The sequence below is a fragment of the Molothrus ater genome, chromosome 1, assembly GCF_012460135.2.
Source record: "Molothrus ater isolate BHLD 08-10-18 breed brown headed cowbird chromosome 1, BPBGC_Mater_1.1, whole genome shotgun sequence".
In the NCBI taxonomy this organism is placed as follows: Eukaryota; Metazoa; Chordata; class Aves; order Passeriformes; family Icteridae; genus Molothrus; species Molothrus ater.
In genome coordinates this window covers 1,081,870-1,104,604 of record NC_050478.2, presented here as the reverse complement: position 1 = coordinate 1,104,604, position 22,735 = coordinate 1,081,870, and the positions used below count along the sequence as shown (strand labels likewise).

The following is a 22,735-nucleotide window of genomic DNA, read 5'->3' as shown; positions in this document are numbered from 1 at the left end:
CATTTGAGGCATACCTGGGGCTTTCACCCTCGTGCTCTTTGTCACAGAGCAGTGAGGAGATGATGCTCTCCTGGTCCTCATCCTTCTCCTTCTTCCCCTGCTCTGGGCTGTGCTTCTGCTCCTGCTCCTGGAATTTCACAGAGCTCACAGAAACCTGTCCAAAAAAAACCAAAACCCAACGTTGGAGCAGTTGGGAATTACTTCTCCAAAGCAAGAAAAACAGCAGAGAAAGAAGGAAGGGAAAATTTTTTGGGAAGAGCTTCACTAGGAATCAAAGAGAGGAGAAATTCTAAACAAATGCCAATTTTCCTTGCTGCAACTTTGTGGGATTTGGGCAGATGAGGACAACAGCAATCATTGCTGGGAGTGGTTGTGAACACCAGGAGAGGGGAGGGAATTCCCAGAGCAGCCCTGGAAGTGTCCCAGGCCAGGCTGGACACTGGGGCTTTGTGAAAAGTGCATGTTAGATGGCTCTTTGCAGATATTAAAAGGAATACTAGATGTGTTATGCTGTATTCATTAGTAGTACTATATTCATTTTTTAAAGTAATGTGGTAAATAGAATTTTATATTTATAAAATTCTATAATTATATATATTATTACATTGTATATACATATTATATAATGTAAATATAATATATATAAAATATATATTATATATTATATATTATATATATTATATATAATATAATATATAATAATATATATTATATATAATATATATTATTATATATTTTATCTATTTTATATATCATGTATTATATTATATATTATAATATTATATCTAATATCTAATATCTAATATATAATATTATATATATTATTACATTGTATATATGTATTATATAATGTAAATATAATATTATATACATTGTATAATATTACATTATATAATATTATAATTATATAATTTAACTATAGTATTACCTTATATAATATTATATTTCTTTTATATATTTATATTCAATATTTACATTATATAATTACATTATACATGTATATTTACATTATATAATGTTAAAATAGAAACTATGAGATGTAAGATACTTTTTGCAACTAGCTCAAGAAAAGGATGAGATAATCAAGGAATTCTTTGCACAGAGATAACAGCAACAAGACACCAAAAATCCCCAAGAAAAGAATTATTGCCTCCTTATCAGGAAAGACACAAGCTGCTTCCTTCCAGACATGAAGGAGCCAACAAGATGAAGGGGGGGAGCTGACAATAACCAAAGAATTTTTGCATCATGTATGAGATATATAAATATGCAACAGGCTGCTGGTTTTAAGGGTTAATCCTTTGTTAGTGTGGGTTAATTTGCCCAGGAAGGCACCTGAATTGCCCATCTGTCTTTGTTTTTATTCTCCTAACTCCCATTGTCCAAATTCTTATTACTCTAATTTGTATTACTATTTTTATAACCATTTTATTACTAAAAATTTAAATTTTAAAATTTAAAATTACTTTTAAAAAATTTAAAATCGCTAAAAATTTAAGTTGCTAAAAATTCAAATTTTTAAATTTAAACTTTTAACATTTTAAACCAAGCGACTGGCATTATTCCCAGCCTTGGAGCTGCCTGGGGCAGGGGGTGGGTTTGAGATCACTCCCCACCCCAACCATGCCAGGATCCGTTGGAATTACCTCTTGTTCACTCTCTTCTTTGGCCGCAGAAGTTGCACTCTTTTCCTGCCCCTGAGAGCTCTCCTGCTCCTCTTCCTCCTGCCAGGGAAAAACAGCCCCAAATCCCACGTGGGCATCATCCACACATCTCCAAAGCCTCGCCAGTGGGAGGCTCCCCTCCCACAGCTCAGATTTTGGCAGGATTTTGGGGAAAGTCCCTCTGGAAGGGCTGGGACCTGCCCGGGAAAGCCTTGCCAGTGGGATGCTCCCCTTCCCACAGCTCAGATTTCGGCAGGAATTTGGGGAAAATCCCCCTGGAAGGGCTGGGACCTGTCCAGGGAAGCTGTGGATGCCCCTGCACCCCCGGCAGTGCCCCAGGTCAGGTTGGACACTGGGGCTGGGAGCACCCTGGGACAGTGGGAGGTGTTCCTGCCATGGCAGAGGGTGGAATTGGATGATCTTTAGGTCCCTTCAAACCGAATCACGCCGTGTTTCCCTCCAGCGCACCCCCCGAGACGGGTGGGGGGCGATGCCCGGGGGCAGGGGGGCGACGCCTGGGGGGGCTGATGCCGCCTGTGCGGGGATACGACCTCCGATCGCCCCTTGAGGAGGGGAGGGCGAGCCCCGGGGCCTGTCCCACCTGCGACCCCTCTGCAGTCGATTCCGGCGTGGCGTCCGGGGTCGCCATGGCAGCGTCCACTTCCGGATTCTCTATGGCAACGGCTACTTCCGGGAGAGCCCGGAAGTAGCCCCGCATACGGCGGCCGGGTGGGGCCAGCGCACGGCGGGGGCGAAGCGAGACGGCAGCGGGACGGGAGTGGCCGGGACGATGCTGGAAGCGGCGGCGGCGGACCCGGAGCTGGATCCCGAGGATCTGGTGCATTTCTCGGTGGGAGACCTGCCCAGCCGCGGGTATGGAGTGATGGGCGAGATCCGGCGGCAGGGAAAGCTCTGCGATGTTACGCTCAAGGTGCGGCCCGGCCCCCGGGGGCGGCGGGGGCGAGGGTGCACCGGAGGGGTCGGAGCGGGGCTGGGAGAGCTCGGACCCCGAGGGAACCGCGGTCACTGATGGGGATGAGGGACCCCGAACCCTCAGGGGGCTCAGAGAGCTCGAGGGACCCCCCGGCTCCTGACGGGGGACCTGGACCCCTGAGGAGGTCACGGGTTTTGGGGAGGGGGAGGCTGAGGGGGAATCTGGGGGTCCCTGAGGGGGGCTGAGGGACCCTCACAGCCTTTGAGGGGGGCTGAGGGTCCGCAGCCTCAGAAATGGGAGCTGAGGGACCCCCCCATGCCCATTCCTGGGGGCTCAGCTTCTGGAGGGGGGACTTGAGGAACCCCCAGACCCATAAGGGAGGTCCCCAACCCTTAACAGAGGGGGCTGAGGGACTCCCACAGCCATTGAGAGGGGCTGAGGTAGCCCAGCGTCAGACAGAGGAGCTGAGGGACCCCCCCATCCCCATTCCTGGGGACTCAGCTTCTGGAGGGATCTTCTTGAGGAATCCCCTGAGGAGGGATCCCACCCCTTAACAGAGGGGGCTGAGGGTCCCCCACAGGCTTTGAGGGGGGCTGAGGGTCCCCAGCCTCAGAAGGGGGAGCTGAGGGACCCCTCCGTCCCCATTCCTGGGGGATCTGAGGAACCTCAGCTTCTGGAGAGGGCACTTGAGGAACCCCCAGACCCGTGAGGGGGGACCCCAACCCTTAACAGAGGGGGCTGAGGGACCTCCCCATTCTCTTTTCCAGAGGGAAGGAGGCAGCTGGATCTCCCCCAGACCCCTCTGGTGGGGGATGAAAGGGACAGGAGCAGGAGCTGAGGTCCCCCCTTCCCATGGCTTTGGCAGCAGAGACAGAGCTGAGACCCCCCCTCAAACCCCCTTATTGTGGGGTGTCAGGGGTGTTGGACCTCCCCAGCCCAGTGGGGTCTCAGAGGATCCAGGTTTAGGGACCAACTTCTGGATACCTTTCCCTAGGTTGTTTTCCAGGGAATTCTCTTATGGGAGCATCCCTTCTTAGCATTCAAAGAAATTGATCCAAATTAATCAACAACACCCAATCCACAAGCGTGGTGAGCGCTCAGGATCGTGGTGAGCGCTCAGGATCGTGTCCCTGGCTCTGCTGGGGGGGCTGGCAGTGTCCCTGTGCCAGGCAGGAGCTGCTGGAATCCCTCAGGATTGCAGCCTCGCAGGAGCTGGTGGGCTGGGAGCTCCACGCAGCTCTGAGTCACTGCACAATTAACTCTGCGCTTTAATTAACCGGGGAGGTGCTGCCAGCCTACTCAGCCTCCTGAAACCCGCCGGGCTGTGGGGTGGGGAGCATTCCATGGGCACGGGAGGAGGGGCTGGGATCCTCCTTGGGAGAGCTCCTCCCTTCTGCAGGGTGATGCTGGTGACAGCCTGGGCTGGAACCTGGGGGATTTCTGTGGCAAAGCTGGTTTGGGGTGCAGAGCGTAGTGGGTTTAGGATTAAACTGGGTGTTGGTGTGGCAGGAGAAGATCCTGGCCAGATCCTGGCAGTCCCACGTTTCTGGGAGACAATAGGAGGAGGTTTAGGATCCCAGTCTTATCTTGGATAAATTCCTCACCATTGTTTCTAAAATTCCTGAGAATAATTATCCATTTCTGTGAATTTTCCATAGCAAAGAGCTATTTGAATCCTCTTTATCCCTACAGAGGTTTAAAACATATTAGGGAAGATCAAAACCATCACAGAGCAGTTTGGGATGGAAGGAACCTTAAGGATCATCCAGTGCCACCCCTTGGATGGGCAGGGACACGTCCCACTGTCCCTGGCTGCTCCAAGCCCCAGCCAGCCTGGCCTGGGACACTGCCAGGGATCCAGAGCTGCTCTGGGAATTCCATCCCAGCCCCTCCCCACTCCCACAGGGAAGAATTCCTTCCCAAAATCCCCAAGACAGATTCCAGCAGCACCTGCCTCCTTGTCAGTCCTCTGTCCCTGTTGTTTCAAGCATTCCAGCTTTCCCTCCTACACCCACAGCTTGGAATTCCAAGCATTTCATTCATTTCTCTTGAGTCATGCTGTGAAAATATCCCACCTTGAGCTGCCTCTGCCCCTGGCCATCCCCTCTCCCAGTGCCCACGTGGTGGTTCTGGGATCGGTGCAGCCAAACCTTCCCTCCCCATTCCCAGCCCAGCCTGGCTGCTCCAGCTGCTGGGGCTCTGAGCAGGAGTTTGTCCCAGCTGGAGCTTGGAGGTGCCTTTGGATCACTCAGGCCCCCCAGACACAGCCAGCACAAACGGGCCCTGCCCTGGCTCAGGAATGTTTTCCCACTGGAAATCCAGGCTGGGTTTCCAGCAGGGACAGAATTTGGGTGATTCTCACCCAGAATAAGGAAGGAATGTGAAGGTCATGGAGCTGCTGCAGGGCTGGAGCCGGGCTGGGAGAGCTGGGAATGTTCCCCTGGAGTGGAGAAGGCTCCAGGGAGAGCTCAGAGCCCCTGGCAGGGCCTGAAGGGGCTCCAGGAGAGCTGGAGAGGGACTGGGGACAAGGCATGGAGGGACAGGAGCCAGGGAATGGCTCCCAGTGCCAGAGGGCAGGGATGGATGGGAGATTGGGAATTCCTGGCTGGGATGGAATTCCCAGAGCAGCTGGGGCTGCCCCTGGATCCCTGGCAGTGCCCAAGGCCAGGGAGTGAGCTTGGAGCACCTGGGACGGTGGGAGGTGTCCCTGCCATGGCAGGGGTGGCACTGGATGATCCTTGAGATCCCTCCCAGCCCAGCCCATTCCAGGATTCTCAGATAAAAGCTTGGAGAAATATTCCAAGTCCATCCCAGAGGAACCTCCAGGTGGATCCTGATGCTCCCACACCACTGCAGTGAATTTATTCCCCTTTTTTCCTTCCCCTTTTTTCCACTCCTGCTACTTTTTGTCTGTCCCATCTCTAAACCAAAAAGCTTCCAAACACCCCTTTGTCCTAGAAGTTGGATCTTGATGTGCCCAATGCTCCAGCTCATGGATTTGGGAATTCTTTTGGGGGATTTCTTTTCTCTCCCTGTCTCTTTAACAGCTGCAGGTCAGGGCTGCTCCCGATGTTCCCTCAGAGTTCCCTTTGGAGCCTCTCCGAAATGTTTAATTAAATATTCATTTGCTAGGAACACACATGGATGGGCTGCAGGGAGGAGGGCAGGGAGGAGACACACCTCAGGCTGTGGTTAGTCCTTTTCCTTTGGAAAAAAAAAAATCGGAATTTTGCTTAGCAAAGCCACATTTCTGCTTTCTTGTCTGAGAATCACTGGGCTGGGCATTGGTGTGGCCATGAAATAACCAAGGCAGCCCTTCTCCCCAGCTGATCCCCATCCCAGTTGTGTTCTGGGAGGGGAAGCTGTGCTTTCCTCCTCATCCAGTCCTGCTGGTGATGGAAAAGGTGATGGAGGTTCCACAGGGGCAGGGAAACACCGGGCCTGGAATAGTCATGGACAGAGCAGACATGAGGCTCTGAGCCTTTTTTTCTTCTAATTTGGTGGGGTTTGAGGCTTTGAACTCCAGCTGGGGACAAGCCAAAGGTCAGAATTCCTCTCTCAGAACTTCTCCTCCTTATTTTTAGTGGGTTTCCAGTCTTTTTCCCTTCACAGCTCCCCACTAAACACTGCAAAACCCCAAGAGAATTCTGGCTCGCGTGTTCATTCCCTGAGCTGCAGATCCTGATCTTTACCAGCACAAAAGCAATTCCTCAGTGCTGGTGTTCTTCCTGAGCATTGTTTCTGGAATTGTTTCATCCCTGCAGGATGAAAGCAGCCTGGGCAGTTTTGTTTTTCTGAGATTTGGGTTCTGTCTGTGCTCCAGGCCGGGTGCGAGCGCTCTCCAGGGACACATCAGAGGCTGCTGGAATGCAGAAACCAGGGCAAGCAGATCCATCCTATTCCTTCCTTACAAATCAAGAGGGATAAATCCCTTTCCAGCTGGGGGAGAATGATCCAAGTGCCAGGCTGGCACCTCCAGCAATCCTGGCCAAACTGTGGCAAGAGGGAGGGGTTGTGCCTCCCCAAATCCTTGGAGGGCAGAGTTGATGTGAGCTCCTCTTGCTGCTGCAGCTCCTCCTGTGGATCTCAGCCACTCCAATGCCATTTTTCCATGACTAACTCCAAGACCAGTTAGAAAAGTCTCCTAAAATATAACCCAGGTCTGGCAAACTGAAATAATTCCCAGCTGTGGAGAGGGTACAATATTTGCTTTGTGTCCAATCCCAATGGCACCAACAGGTCATAGCCCTGGTGGCTCCTCTCCCAGCCTGGTCCCAGGTTTTCCAGAGCAGACTGTTAACTCCAAACCACTCAAAAACTGGAGCAGTTGCACCCCTGAGAGCTGATGCAGAGGTGGAGGAGCCTCTGGAAAAGTGGAATTCCAGACAGCTCAGGCTGCCTGCCTGATCTCAGCAGGATCCTTGGAAACTCAGTGCCTGGCTGTGCTGCAGATGTTGCAGCATGTTTGGGAGATCCTCCAGGAAAGCAGGCCTGGAAAGAGAGGGAATATCTGTTTTATGGGAGAGATTGGAAGAGCAGATGATGCATTGTGCACAGGAGAGCTGCAGGTGAGGGTGTGATTCCAACCTTGGCACCCAGCAGACAGGAATTCTTTGGGATTCTGCCTGGATGTGATTCCCCCGAGCTCTGGGCTGCTGTCTACTCTCCCCTTACAGAAATATGAGGTTTTTTAGTTCCAGGATAACACAAAATTCCTTTTTGCTGTCCCTTCAGGAGCATTGAAGAGAGCAGGGCTGGAGCTGATCCCCTCAGGATGCTCCCTGTCCCTGTGGGAAGGGGAGGAACTGGAATTCCAAAAAGGAGTTGGGTTTCTCTGAGCTGGCAGGGAATTCTCTGGGAGTTTGGCTTTGTTGTACCTCCAGAGGGGATGTGTCCTCTGCTTCAAAGGAATTGGTCACAATTCTCATGGAATCCTGGAATGCTCTGGCCTGGAGGGACCTTCAGGACCATCCCATTCCCACCCCTGCCATGGCAGGGACACTTCCCACCATCCCAACTGCTCCAAACCCCAATGTCCAACCTGGACTGGGCACTGCCAGGGATCCAGGGGCAGCCCCAGCTGCTCTGGGAATTCCATCCCAGCCAGGAATTCCCAATTCCCAATCTCCCATCCATCCCTGCCCTCTGGCAGTGGGAGCCATTCAGAATTCCCTCTTTCCTGCTGCCCACACTGGGGGATCAGCCCAGGACAGGGGGGTTTCTGTCCAGGGAATGTGGAGCTCCTCATCCACCCACAGCCCCAAATCCTTCCCTTCTCATTGTCCCCCTTGTCCCCCCAGCCTGGATTTGTGTTTGGGATTGTCCTGATCCAGCTGCATCCCATTACCTATCCCTGGCAAAACAGGGAACAGGGCTGGGAGGGGTTGGACACCAGCTCTGTCCTCAGTGCCAGCATCCCACAGAAAAGGTGGATTTGGGGTTTTCTGAGACCTCTGCAGCACAAAACTCTGCGAGTTCTCAGCTCTGCAGGGTGGTGACGTCAGGAACACAAGAAATGCCTTTCTCCCACCTACACCCTTTTCCTTGGAGAAAGGCTCCTTGTGCCCTGGAATTTGTTAGCATGTGGGGCTGTGGGGGTGTCCAGGGCCAGATTCCTTTGTCACCCACTCAGAAGGGAATTCCAGGATTGCTGGGCTCAGGAGGGATGCTTGCAAAGCTCCTTCTTCTGGAAAACAGAATCCTTGGCCTTAAAAGCAAAGGACCTAAAATTATAAATTGTAAAACAGAACATCCTGGAATGGTGTTGATGCCTCAGGGTTTGGCTTTTATATTTTCAGGTTCTGTGCTGCTTTAGTGTGTGGGTCTGGGCTTCACATCAGGGCATGCTGAGCTCTGTGCACAGAGCAGGGAGACAAAACAATTCCTGCTCCAGCTGGGCACCAAGGACAAATGATCCAAATCTCAGCCCAAGAGCACAAACCCCGTGGGCTGGAGAGAGAAAAACAAGTGGGGTGGGACTGCAGGGGCTGAAGCTGGAATGGGACAATGAACTGCAAGGTGCAAATGGAGCAGAACTGATCCCAGGGAGAGACCCCGGGAGCGCTGGTGCATTTTGGGGCCATTTTGGTTCATCTTGGGTGCAGCCCTGGCTGGGCTCTGGTGCTGCCCAAGGTGCATCCATGGAGGAGATCCTTTTAATAAATCCCTGCTTTATTCTTTAGCTCTGCCCAGCCTCTGTTCTAGGTCAGCCTGCACAAGGCATCAGGAAGAGGATGAGCTCTTTCCCACTTTCCCCTTATGTGACTCCATCAGGAAAGTGCATTAAGTTACTCCTGGAAAGGGAGAGCCTTTGGCTCTGGAGGTAAGGAGCCCTTTTTGGGAAAGAAGATATGAGGATGAGCTGAATGAATTCATCCTTGGAAGGATTTTCCATATTCCACAGGAAAATCTTGTCCTTTGCCTGCAGCAGGAAATGCAGCTGTTCCTTGGGGACTCTCCGTGAAGTACTGATGGAATGAACACAATGATGCTTTTAGAGCAGAGATCCCAATTTCTCCATCTCCCCAAGGGCTCTCCACCATTCCAGGAGCAAGTTCCAAAGAGAAGGAGTCCCAGCTTTTGTCTTGTCCAGCACCAGGGAGTATTTCCCAGGCTCTGGATCTCCTGCTCACAGGGACCATTCCCAGTCTGGGAGCACAGGAGGGGCAGTACTGGGCAATCCCAGACCCAAAGGATTTCGTCCCAGTGGTGATTGATCCCAGCTGTCCTTACCCCACAGGAACCCGGCAGGATGCTCTGCATGGCCCAGCTGTGTAGGAGATCATGAGGCTGTTTGATGGCAGCTCCTCTGGTGCAGCCCTGGAGAGGTTCTTGCTGGAACCCTTCACCCTTGGCCAGGGACTGGGCCGTGGAATCATGGAATGGTTTAGGTTGGAAAAGCCCTCCTGGATCACTGAGTCCAGCCATGACCCAGCACTGCCAAAGCCACCCCTGACCGTGTCCCCAAGTGCCACATCCACATGGAGATGTCACATCCCACCAGGGATGGGGAGCCACCACTGCCCTGGGCTGTCCCTTCCAAGGCCTCACCCCCTTTTCCATGAGGAAATTTTCCCAATTTCCATCCTGAGCCTGCCCTGGCCCAGCCTGAGGCCGTTCCCTCTCCTCCTGTCCCTGTTCCCTGGGATAAGATCCCAAATCCCTCCTGGCAGGAGCTGTGCAGAGCCACAAGGGCCCCCCTGATCCCCCTTTGCTCCAGGCTGAGCCCCTTCCCAGCTCCCTCAGGAGTTTTCCAGCCCCTTCTCAGCTCCATTCCCTTCCCTGGACACCCTCCAGCTCCTCAATGTCACTCTTGTCATGAGGGCCCCAGAGCTGCCACCTGGGCTCTGTAAATTGCAGTTATTTTCTGAAATAAGGGCCTTTTTCTCCTCCTTGGGTCACACTACAGGCTTGGGGTTTGAGTAAATACAACCTTGGTGTTGAAATTCCTGTTATCTTTAGTTATAAAGATAATTTTGCCTATAAATAGAAGGTCACTGTATGCATTTGAAGCAGGTGTTTCACTTTAAGAGGTGCCTGTTCAATTTTAGCACCACGTTTCATTTATTAAAAAGCTGAAATGAGATTTGGACAGTTGTGATTTTTGGCAGCTTGAGCTTAGTGGGGAAATGAAAGTCAAGTAAAATGTTGCTTTTCTTGCACACTCAGCCTGAATGGGAGCACTCATGCAAACAAACCAAAGGAACTGTTCCAGTTGGAGTGAATTCCTTACAGGATTTCAGAGATAAGAGGAGGCCTTGTTCTCTCACCTTTCAGAAACAGCAGAAGGAAAACTGAAGTGTTTCTGTGTGTTGGGATGTTTGAGACACACAGGAAGGGATTTCCCAGCAGCGGGGAGGGGTATCAATAATGGGATTTATTATTGATAAATCACTGGCTTGGGCCAGGAGAGCTGCTGAGGGAATGGGCAAGGGATGGGCTGGAAGTGCTGGAGCTGCTGGGCAGGGAGGGTTCCTGAGCCTCCAGGCTGGAATGGGGACAGGCCAAGCAGCAAAATTGTGCCCTTGGTCACCCAGGCTGTGGCTGCTCCTGTGTTGTGGGAATCTGAAAGATAGAAATCCTCACAAACACAAAAGTACAGCCTTAGAAGAAGCCTAAATTGATGTGAAAACAAGGTACACAGACACTGGACAGAGAAATCATAAACTTATGTTTCTATAAGTTATATATATCTATAACTTTCTATAAGTTGTGTTTCTATAAGTTATATACATCTATAACTTTCTGTAAGTTGTGTTTCTATAAGTTATATATATATCCATAACTTTCTATAAGTTGTGTTTCTATAAGTTATATATATCTACACCTTTCTATAAGTTGTTTCTATAAGTTATATATATATCTATAATTTTCTATAAGTAAGAATATACCTTAAATAAGTAATAAACTCTTAGATAAGGTGATGAAGGGTTTTATAATATAATAATGCAGTAATGTGATTATATAGAATAAGAGTTTAGATATTATTATAGAAACATATGTGTGTACATGTAATCAGACCTTATTAGACAAAAGTATCCACATTATAGTAGAAAAAAATAAAGGTAATAAGAAAACAGGTAATAATAAGGTAAAAAAAAATAAAGGTAATAAAAAAAACCCAAAACATACTCTATAACAACTGTCCATTGGATTAGAAAGTTATATACTGTCTTACAACAAAGAATTTATTACCATCTTAGACTATGGCTGACTACTTACTATCTTATAAATCTCATCACCTTTGAGACTGATGTTATCTAAACAATAAATCATTCTTAATCTAACCATAATCCCATCCCTTCCATGAATACAACAACACCTACACTGTGCCAGCCCTTCCCACTGGGAATTCCCAAACCCAGAGCTCAGCAGTGTCCTGAGGGATTTCCCTGTCCTGAGCAGCACCTGGGCACACAGAGAGTCCTCACCTGGCAGGGAGGGAGGGAATGGAAACCCCAGGGATGTGGGCAGGGGCTGTCAGCTCCCAGGTTCTGGAATCACTTCCCTTTGTGGCCTTGCCTTATGAAATTTGCTGTCTTTTTGTGTTTCTAAAGCTCTGGCCAGGCTGGAGTTTGTGCTCTCTGTGTGAAGTCAGGGTGGGAAGCTGCTCTGCCAACATTCCTTCCTCTCCAGGGCCTGGAGCTCCATCCCCTCGTGGGATGCTGCATGTTGGAATCCAAAATGCTGGGAGCTCTCAGAGCCTTGGGGCTGTAAGCCAAAGCTTAGAATGAAACCCAGGATTTGATCGGAGACCTTGGAAAAGGCTTCCCAACTGAGGTGCTAGAAACCAGAATGTGGATCTGTAGTTTAAAGCAGAGACGTGTTAAGCTAAGAAGAGGAAAGTTTAGAGTTTTAGAATTCAAGATACAAAAATAAAAGCAGTTACAGAGGTAAGCAAGGAGTTTAGAATGCAGTACTGTAAGTTTGTGTGCCATAACATGATTGGCTAAGAAAGCTTACACTGTAGCATAAGACAAAAGATTTAAGGATATAATATTAATATTTAGGATATAGTTCAGGATGTAATATTTAAGGACAAAATATTTAAGGTCAAAAACATAAATATCATGTTTAGGTCACCTGGCCATGTTGGCAGTGATCTATTGGTCAATAAATCCTTAAAAGATCTTTAAGTAAGGGTCCTGTGACCTTGTGAGCCGTGCAGTGAAGGTGTGAGCTGAGCTCACCCTTCCTGCCTGTGTGGAAGATAAGAAAATAAATCACATCATCAAAAACAGCTCGGAGGTCCTGTCTCAGATTCCTTCCAGAGCTGCCCACAGGTGAATTGTCCCAGCTGCAGGGAGTCCCTGGAGCAGTGGCTGGTGCTGATCCCTTCTCCTCCCTGCTCTCCCTGCTGTAGGTGGGGGACCACAAGTTCAGCGCTCACCGGATCGTGCTGGCCGCGTCCATCCCCTACTTCCACGCCATGTTCACCAACGACATGATGGAGTGCAAGCAGGACGAGATTGTCATGCAGGGCATGGATCCCAGGTAAAACTCCCAGGGGGAGTCCCAGGGACCACGGCTGCCCTGCCTCGCTGTGTGTGCAAGGCTCAAAGCCTGTTCCCATGTGAGTGGTCCCACAGAGCATCCTGCTGTTGGCAGAGTGCTGTCCCAGCTGGAGTTCAGTGCATTTCCTGCCCTTTCTCCTTGTTTTCAGTGCTCTGGAGGCTCTGATCAACTTTGCCTATAATGGTCACCTGGCCATAGACCAGCAGAATGTGCAGTCTCTGCTCATGGGGGCGAGTTTCCTGCAGCTGCAGAACATCAAGGACGCTTGTTGCACCTTCCTCAGGGAGAGGTGAGTGGGGCTGGGGGGATCCTGGGGGGATTCCAGCAGCGAGGTTCTCTCACCTGTGTCCAGCTTGGGAGGAGCAGGATGTGTCCTTCTAGAGGGATGAGGAGTGTGCATCCCAAAACTTGGCATCCATAGAGTTATGGAACACAAATTGGGTTGGGAGGGATCTTAAAGCCCATCCCAATCCCCCCCCTGCAGGGCAGGGACACCTCCCACTGTCCCAGGCTGCTCCAAGCCCCAATGTCCAACCTGGCCTTGGACACTTCAGGGACCCAGGGGCAGCCACAGCTGCTCTGGGAATTCCAGGTCCTCCCCACTCTCCCAGCCAGGAATTCCTCATTCCCAATCTCCCATCCCTCTGGCAGTGAGAAGCCATGCCCTCTTCTCCTTCTCCATTCTCATTCCCTTCAGAATAACCTATCACTCCTTTTTGGGCACACAGTAAAAGACCTTGGCCAGCCACAGGAATCAAAACTCAGAGCAAAACTGAGGAGACATTTCCCTTTTTGAGAGCCCATAGTGGCAGGAATTGCCCTTCCTGCTGCTGGGTGTGCTAAAGGGGAGGAACACAGTGCCTCAGCCCAGGAGCTGGACAGGAAACTGTGCCACAGCCCTAAACTGGTCCCAGGTTTTTCAATTTCCTCACTGGTGTTTGGCTGTGAGGCTGTTCCAGCAGCAGGGTGTGGAAATGGAAAGCTGGGATACTCTTTGTCCACATTCCACATGGATTCTCAGCCCTGCCAGGGAGTCTGACGTGTTCACTTTTCCCAGCCTGGCTTCTCTGCAGCTGCTCAGGGCATTCTGTGGTGTGATGTTAAACACACCCACCAAATACAGGGATTGGCCACCAAAATGCTCCCACATCCACCAGGAGCAGCCAGGTGTCCTAAGTGAAGTCCTGGCTTTGAGTGCACAGCTGCCAGTTTGGTTAATAACCAAAACTTAGTGGGTTCTGGCCACCCTGGAGAGCTGGGACGTGGACACTGAGCTCTCCTTCTTAAGTGGAATTGAGAATTGGGATATTTTTAGGCAGCTGTGTTGTAACCAAGCCCTCAGAGTCACCCTCATGTGACAGTTCCCCACCCAGCAGCACAAGGACCTGAAGCTGCTGCAGAGATCCTGAGCAGGCCCCAGAGCTGCTCCAGGGCTGGAGCCAGGCTGGGAGAGCTGGGAATGTTCCCCTGGAGAGGAGAAGCTCCAGGGAGAGCTCAGAGCCTCTGGCAGGGCCTGGAGGGGCTCCAGGAGAGCTGGAGAAGGACTGGGGACAAGGCATGGAGGGACAGGACCCAGGGAATGGCTCCCACTGCCAGAGGGCAGGGATGGATGGGAGATTGGGAATTGGGAATTCCTGGCTGGGAGGGTGGGGAGGAACTGGCACAGGGTGCCCAAGGAAGCTGTGGATGCTCCCAGAGCCACCTGGATCTATCCAATGCCTCTTTGGCAGGGACAAGGGGACATTTGTGTTTCCATCCTCTGGCTCTGGCTTGGATTCACCTGGAGCTCCCTGTGCAGGAGCTCCTGGGTGAGAGGACACTTGTGACCGTGTTCACAGGGTCTTAGGATGAGGGAAGAGATGAGGATCTGACTCCATGTTTCAGAAGGCTGATTTATTATTTTATGATCTATATTATATTGAAACTATACTAAAAGAATAGAAGAAAGGATTTCATCAGAAGGATAGCAAGGAATAGAAAAAGAAGGAATGATAACAAAGGCTTGTGTCTCAGACAGAGAGTCTGAGCCAGCTGGGCTGTGATTGGCCATTAATTAGAAACAACCACATGAGCCCAATCACAGATCCACCTGTTGCATTCCACAGCTGCAGATAACCATTGGTTACATTTTGTTCCTGAGGCCTCTCAGCTTCTCAGGAGAAAAAATCCTAGGGAAAGGATTTTTCATAAAATGTGTCTGTGACAGACACTGGAGAGGACAGGACACATCTTCCACTGCACTGTGTGTCCTCCTGTGCTTCCCAGAATCCTGGAATGGTTTGGGTTGGAAGGGACCTGAAATCCCATCCCATTCCACCCCTGCCATGGCAGGGACACCTCCCACAGTCCCAGGCTGCTCCAAGCCCCAGTGTCCAACCTTGGGCACTCCCAGGGATCCAGGAGCAGCCATCTTCTCCCCCGTTATCCTGACATTCCCGTTCTCTCCTGCTCCCCTTTCCAGGCTTCACCCCAAGAACTGCCTGGGTGTGCGGCAGTTTGCAGAGACCATGATGTGCACGGTGCTCTACGACGCTGCCAACAGCTTCATCCACCAGCACTTCGTGGAGGTCTCCATGTCCGAGGAGTTCCTGGCCCTGCCCTTCGAGGATGTCCTGGAGCTCGTTTCCAGGGATGAGCTCAACGTGAAGTCTGAAGAGCAGGTGGGTACCTGGAGTGGGGCTTGGCCAGGGAAGGTTTGACCTTGAGGGGTTTCTTGCTGCTTGGGAGTGGAATGGGAATGGGAATTGTTCTGTGCCTGGGCTGAGTGAAGCTGAGATGTCCTGGCACAGTGGGGACACTCAGAGGTGCTGGACAGAGCTGTGATGGTTTCCTGTGCCTGGTCCTAAAGAAACAGAAGGCAGGGCTTTTTTAGGATCACAGAATCACAGAGCTTGGAAAAGCCCTCAGAGGGCATCGAGTCCAGCACCTCCACCAGCACTGCCAAGGCCACCACTGACCATGTCCCCAAGTGCCACATCCACATGGCTTTCAAATCCCTGCAGGGATAGGGACTCCACCATGCCCTGGGCAGTTGTGCCACATCTGGACAGCTCTCCCCATGAAGGAATTTTTGCAAATTCCCACCTAAATCTCTGCTGGGACAACATGAGGCTGTTTCCTCTCCTCCTGTCCCTTGTCCCCAGGGAGAACAGCTGGAATCCCACCTGGCTGCACCCTCCTGTCAGGGAGTTTGTGGGAGTGAGAGGAGTTCAGGGTGTTCCCACAGCCTTGAGAATCCATCAGTGTGGGCTGACAGTGAGCAGGGAAAACAGAGCCTGTCCTTGAGCCTGGAAATGTGTCCTGCTGTTCCTGAGGAGGTGACAAAGGCAGAGCACACCTCCAGCTTCTCCTTGTAGGGTAAAAATGTGCTTCTTTAATCAGGCTAAGAGAGGGAGGGGAACCTGCCCCACATTCCAGTCACATTCCTGTGTCATACCAAGAATTCCTCACTCTGTCTTTCCCAAAGCAGGTAGGATCCAAAGAGTCCATCCCGGGGACATTTCCCCTTGCCCTGGCAACTGCCAGCCCCACCCTTCAGAAATTCCAGTAGCACCCTGCAGAGTGGAAGAAAGTTGGTTTGGGGTTTTTAATCCCTGTGGTGCTGTTGGAGAAGCATTTTTGCACTGGAAAGTTTGGGAATTGTTTTGGGAGAAACTCCAGATGCCACTATGCAAGAAAGAGTTGATGATTTGTTCTGGTCGGTCATAAAGGCTGCAATAACTTTAATGGGGAGTCCTGTGAACCCAGGAATGTGGATCCCAAATTAAACTGGGACCAGGGCACCAGGATCCTTCTGTAGCTGGAGTCATCCAGTGGGGCTTCAGAGAGGGGCTTCACTGTCCCCTCCAGTGTCTGGGATGGAGCCTAAAGGGGCCAGCTCAGCTCCAGGTGTCTCCAGTGCAGTCATCCAGAGATGGATCCCTGTCATCAAACCTGTCTCCTGGTTTCTCATGGAGCAGCACCATTCCCAGTTTGCAGATTTCTGACACTAAATAAACACAATTTTGTGTTCTGTGCCACCTCCTCTGCCAAAATCCTCCTTGCAGCTCCCTCATCTCCCTGCAAACTTCTGTGCTGAATGTCCCATCCCACGGGACAGGAGATCAGGATTGTCAGAGGCAGGGAAAGAAACCTGCATGGAGCCAGGCTGGGAGAGCTGGGAATGCTCCCCTGGAGAGGAGAAGGCTCCAGGGAGAGCTCAGAGCCCCTGGCAGGGCCTGGAGGGGCTCCAGGAGAGCTGGAGAGGGACTGGGGACAAGGCATGGAGGGACAGGACCCAGGGAATGGCTCCCAGTGCCAGAGGGCAGGGATGGATGGGAGATTGGGAATTGGGAATTGTTGCTGGTGAGGGTGAGGAGGCCCTTGAATTCCCAGAGCAGCTGTGGCTGCCCCTAGATCCCTGGAAGTCTCCAGAGCCAGGTTAAACAGGGCTTAGAGCAGCCTGGGATAGTGGAAGGTGTCCCTGCCCATGGCAAGGGTGGCACTGGATGATCCTTGAGATTCCTTCCAAACCATTCCAAGATTTCATGTCATTTCATTCCCATCTGTGAGAATTGAATTTGTAGAGAATTTTTAAAGTTTGACAGAAGGTTCACATAGTATATATTTATATGTAAACATTGAGACAAAAAAAAATGTTAACGTAGAAATGCCATGGGATAGGATAGATAATGTTGAGAGAGAAATGGAACTGGAAGCAAGCTTTAAAGAAATGTTAACTTAGAAGTGCCATGGAATAGGATAGATATTGTTGAGAGAGAAATGGAACTAGAAGCAAGTTTTAAAGGATAGTTTTCTAAAAAAGACTGGATATTTTGGAGAAGTAGAACTATGAAAGATGTAGGACTCACAGGGAGTAGTTTTAGATTATTAGCTTTAAAGTATTTCTAGTATAGTGTGGTAAAAGTTGATAAGCTAAGACACACTTATAATGTATTGTAATTAGGAAATAGTTGGGTTTTGATTGTAATAACATGAATTATAACATCTGTATTGTCTCATTCTTCACACGAGACTAAAAATGGAATAAAAGTTTTTAAAACACCTCTCAGTTGTCCCACCTCTGGGTCAGAAAATCCAACACCCATCCACTTGCACCACCCCCAGACTGCACCTTGGCCCTGCTGTCTCCTGGCAGGTGTTTGAAGCTGCCCTGGCGTGGATCAGGTACGAGAGGGAGCAGAGGGAGCCCTTCCTGCCCGAGCTGCTGTCCCGGATCCGGCTGCCGCTGTGCCGGCCGCAGTTCCTCAGCGACCGCGTGCAGCAGGACGACCTGGTGCGCTGCTGCCACAAGTGCAGGTGAGCCTGGGGCCAGCAGGCTGCCACAGTCACATCCTGCAGCCTCTGGGGGAGAGTCAGGGGGTAGGACAGTGGGCATGGACAGAGACCAGAGATCTCTGCAGCCAGGTCATGGAACTTGGGGTTTATTGCAAAGGGCCTGGGTGCAGGGGCCTTTTGGGATTTGGGGTTTATTGCAAAGGGCCTGGGTGCAGGGGCCTTTTGGGATTTGGGGTTTATTGCAAAGGGCCTGGGTGCAGGGGCCTTTTGGGATTTGGGGTTTATTGCAAGGGGCCGGGGTGCAGGGGCCTTTTGGCATTTGGGGTTTATTGCCAAGGGCCGGGGTGCAGGGCCCTCCTGGGAGCTGCCAGCCACAGCTCAGAGCAGGCACAAGAGAAGAGAGGGGGAGAGAGGATGAGAGGATGAGAGAGTATGAGGGTAAGAGCGTAAGGGAGTAAAAAAAGTAAGAGAGTGAGGTTCCCATTACAATACAATAAATCTTCTGTGTTGAATATTCTAATTCTCACTAACCAATCTAGTACAAATACAAATCCTATAGCATTTACATACAGCCTATAAGAATCACTACATTACCATCCTGTGTTACATTTTAAACCATAAAATCTCCTCTTTGGGTCCCTTCTGCCAAGCTGGCAGGGTCTGCTCTGACCCTTGGAGCTGTCTGCAGGCAGAGGGTGTTGTTTGATTGCCTTCAGTCCAAGCCACACCATTGTTTTCCAGTTGTTCAGCAACTGAGGGATCTCAAAGCTTGCTTTCATTTCAATCTCACTTACAGTTTCCATATTCTCAAAATCTTTTGCCGGGCAATATATCAATCATATTGATAAGGCCTTCCTGTTTCATCTTCCCCAACAAGTCTCAGTCTCCAGCCAGTCAGATCTCCTCTCTAACACTGCACCACTGGGTTTCAGGGATCTGGTAGATGAAGCCAAGGATTACCACCTGATGCCCGAGCGCCGGCCGCACCTGCCGGCGTTCAAGACGCGGCCGCGGTGCTGCACGTCCATCGCGGGGCTGATCTACGCCGTGGGGGGACTCAACTCAGCAGGTACCTTGCAGTGGAAAGACCACCAGGGGCTGGGTGGGATGATGATGGGATGCTGGAATTCCCTCCTGTGGAAGCATGGTGCAGTTTTTCCTCCTCCATGCAGCACTTTGACCCTTCCAGTGACACCCTCGAGGTGGTTGTGTCTGTAGTTGACCATCTTCCATTCTGAAATCCTGTCCAAGTGAGGCTTATTTAGGACATATTCCTAAAGACTTTGATATGCCTGGAGCCCCAAGCAGAACTTGCAGGGATCTCCACAATGTCGTTGGGGTTGTGGGATCACAACACTTTGACACGAGCCTCACCATGGCATAAAAAGGGAACAGAAAGTGACCAAGGAGAAACCTTCTACAGAGGAGCTGCACTCCCCGGAAGCAGCGACACCACAGATGGGACTTGCAGGTCTCTGCTGCCCCTTGGAGGACAGTGGAGGTGCCACTTCCACAGAGGGAACTTGTCCAGGCTCCTCGTGCAGAGCACGGCAGAGCTTGGAAACGTTCCCCGATCTTTTTGAGTGTGGGAACAACGGGGATTGTTCAGAGTGGCATCTCTGGGGGTGAGCAGGGATATGTGGCTGGGAAATGCCTCTGTGGGAGCAGGAGGGCTGGAATGGGGTCTGAGAGCCCAGGATAGGAAGAGAATCCCAGAATGGTCTGGATTGGAAGGGACCTTAAGGATCATCCTGTCACCCTGGTTTTTTAAGTTTTTCTAAGCCTTCTGATGTGTACATTCTTGTAATGAACTTCCTCACGCACTTTATGTAAATAACTTACTGGTTTGCATTCTTTTATGGAGGAGAAGAAATTTGATGGACTGTTGGTTTGTCCAGTATCATTGGAGAGGTGGCAGTGTCACCTTCCAATCCACTGTCACTTTTGGAAATCTGGGAATGTTAGAGTCAGAAATTAAACACCCTCTTTTTTGTCTTGGAGAGCTGCATGTCCGCATCATTTTATTTCATGTCCTATAGTGACCATCATCCCATTCCACTCCCTTCCATGGCAGGGACACCTTCCACTGTCCCAGGCTGCTCCAAACCCTGTCCAACCTGGCCTTGGGCACTTCCAGGTAGCCAGGTGCAGCACTCTGCACTTGGCCTTGTTGAATCTTTCCCCAGGTATTTTCCCAAAGAAAAGCCGGCAATTTCCCCGTGCCAACCCCATCTTTACGCACCCCTCTACCCCTCCTCGCCATCCTAGGGCTTCATCAGGTCTCCCTCTTTTAATTTGAGTAGCAAATTTCTATGCAGGCGACTCCCTGAACGTGGTGGAGGTGTTTGACCCCATTGCCAACCGCTGGGAGCGGTGCCAGCCCATGGGCACGGCGCGCAGCCGCGTCGGCGTGGCCGTGCTCAACGGGCTCCTCTACGCCATCGGCGGCTACGACGGCCAGCTCAGGCTCAGCACCGTGGAGGTCTACAACCCTGACACCGACTCCTGGTCCAAAGTGGAAAGCATGAACAGTAAGAGGAGGTATGGGCAGCTCAGAGGGAGGAGACGTCTGGAAAAGCTGGGGGAAACGAGGTTGGAGGGAGAGCGGCTCTTGAAACGCAAGGAGAAATGATTTTGGAGGAAGAGTGTGGTGGCAGGTGGTGGGCGCCCAGCAGGATGTGTGTGTGTAGGGGGAAAAAATGGGAAAGGAGGAGTGGGGCAGTGTGGAGGCAGCTGGGATTTCCTTGGTTAGTTGCTGGTGCAGCCGGGTGGGGGCCGGGCTCTGCTCCCAGGGAACAGGGACAGGACAAGACTTCAAGCTGTGCCAGGAGAGTTCAGGTTGGATACAGGGAAAATTCCTCCTGGAAGGGGTTGTCCAGCCCTGGCCCAGGCTGTCCAGGGCAGAGGGTGTACATGCTCCTCACCAGGTTTCTCTGGAGCTCCCTCAGCCACTCCTGGTGCTCCAGCCCCTTCCCCAGCTCCATTCCCTTCTCTGGACACACTCCAGCCCCCCAATGTATTTTTCTCTTGAGAGGCGCCCAAATCCACACTCAGGATTTGAGGTGCTCCTGCCGTGAGCACCTTTCTCCTTTGTGAGCTCAGAGTTCAAGTGGGACTGAGCAGTTTGGAGGTGAATCCAGGGAAAAGGCAGTTTGGTGGGATGCCACAGGCAGACTGTGTGGGGTCACAGCGTTGGGGACAGGGTGACAGCACCTCCAGGCACCTCAGAGGGTCCTGCTGTTCCTTGCAGTGCCATGGGAACGGTGGTGCTGGATGGGCAGATCTACGTGTGTGGTGGCTACGATGGAAACTCATCCCTCAACTCGGTGGAGTCCTACTCTCCAGAAACAAACAAGTAAGAGCCCTTGGTGTCCCAGAGCTTTTCCAGAAGGTTCCTCTCCAGCATTCCACGTCCTGGCACCGCTGGGCGTCAGGGCTGTGAGAATGGCTTGAATAAGGAGTGGGCAAAGGAGAGGTGGTAGAATCCAGCGCTAGGAAAGCTTGGAACGATCTGTGGGAGTCCTGCTGACCTGTCCCCTCTCCCCCCAGGTGGACAGCAGTGACCCCCATGAGCTCCAACCGCAGTGCTGCCGGCGTCACCGTGTTCGAGGGCCGGATCTACGTGTCCGGAGGGCACGACGGGCTCCAGATCTTCAACAGTGTAAGGCCCTGGCCAGGGCTCAGCCCCTGCACCTCAGCACAGGGCTGGAGGGCTCTGTGTCCCATCCCTGGGCATCCAAACAGCCCCCAGTGGTTGTGCCACCAAATTGTGTCACTTCCACCCCTAACAGAAAAACCTGAGGGGGAGCAGAAGTGGCTCATTCATCCCCTTGGGGCCATGGAGATGTTCTGAGGGCTGGAGCCCCTTGGACATGGAGACAGGCTGAGAGAGAAGAGAAGGCTCCAGAGAGCCTCTTCCAGGGCCTAAAGGGGCTCCAGGAGAGCTGGAAAGGGACTGGGGACAAGGCATGGAGGGACAGGACACAGGGAACGGCTTTGAGCTGAAGGAGAGGAGATTTAGGTGGGATATTGGGATGTAGTTCCTGGCCATGAGAGTGGGCAGGCCCTGGCACAGAGTGGATCCCTGGAAGTGTCCCAGACCAGGCTGGACAGGGCTTGGAGCAGCCTGGGACAGTGGGAGGTGTCCCTGCCCACAGCAGGGGTGGCACTGGATGAGCTTTAAGGTCCCTTCCAACCCAAACCCTTCAGGCACCATCCCATAACAGCCAAACTTTTAACTGAAAGCAGTTCAGTCCTTTCAGCTCCCTCAGCCACTCCTCCTGCTCCAGACCCTTCCCTTCCCCGATTTACCACAAGAAACCCCAAACTGCCCCAGGTTCGGAGGTGCCCCAGCACCGCAGGGGATGCCCCAGGGCGATTCCCAAGGCAGAGCAGCAGCAGCAGCAGCAGCAGCAGCATCCCTGACCGTGCTCGTTCCCCCTGGCAGGTGGAGTACTACAACCCGCACACATCCAGCTGGCACTCGGTGGCGCCCATGCTGAACAAGCGCTGCCGGCACGGCGCGGCCGCCCTGGGCAGCCGCATGTTCGTCTGCGGCGGCTACGACGGCTCCGGCTTCCTGAGCGCCGCCGAGCTCTACAGCTCCGACCAGTGGTACCTGATGGTGCCCATGAACAGCCGCCGCAGCCGCGTCTCCCTGGTGGCCAACTGCGGCCGGCTCTACGCCGTGGGCGGCTACGACGGACAGTCCAACCTCAGCTCGGTGGAGATGTACGACCCCGAGAGCGACCGCTGGACGTTCATGGCGCCCATGGTGTGCCACGAGGGCGGCGTGGGCGTGGGCTGCGTGCCGCTCCTCACTATCTGACATCACCGGGGGGTTTGG

General features: G+C 51.8%; 2 protein-coding genes across 2 annotated transcripts in view; one reads left to right on the top strand and one right to left on the bottom strand.

Annotated features, from left to right (window-relative positions):
* Positions 1-2,547, bottom strand: part of KIF9 (kinesin family member 9) — a 22,817-nt gene extending 20,270 nt beyond the window's left edge. Inside the window, exons 1-3 of the mRNA XM_036379212.2 lie at positions 2,266-2,547; positions 1,647-1,724; positions 15-154 (exon numbers count right to left, since the gene is read on the bottom strand). Coding sequence (XP_036235105.1) covers positions 15-154; positions 1,647-1,724; positions 2,266-2,508 — 461 coding nt within the window. The 5' untranslated portion in view covers positions 2,509-2,547. The remainder of the gene's footprint in view (positions 1-14; positions 155-1,646; positions 1,725-2,265) is intronic.
* On the top strand, positions 2,548-22,717 carry KLHL18 (kelch like family member 18). Its single transcript, XM_036396675.1, has 10 exons — positions 2,548-2,595; positions 12,461-12,591; positions 12,761-12,901; positions 15,074-15,272; positions 17,750-17,910; positions 18,822-18,958; positions 20,208-20,430; positions 21,140-21,244; positions 21,439-21,550; positions 22,337-22,717. The coding sequence occupies exons 1-10, from the start codon at positions 2,548-2,550 to the stop codon at positions 22,715-22,717; spliced, it is 1,638 nt and encodes a 545-aa protein (XP_036252568.1).
* Positions 22,718-22,735: the final 18 nt, after the last annotated feature.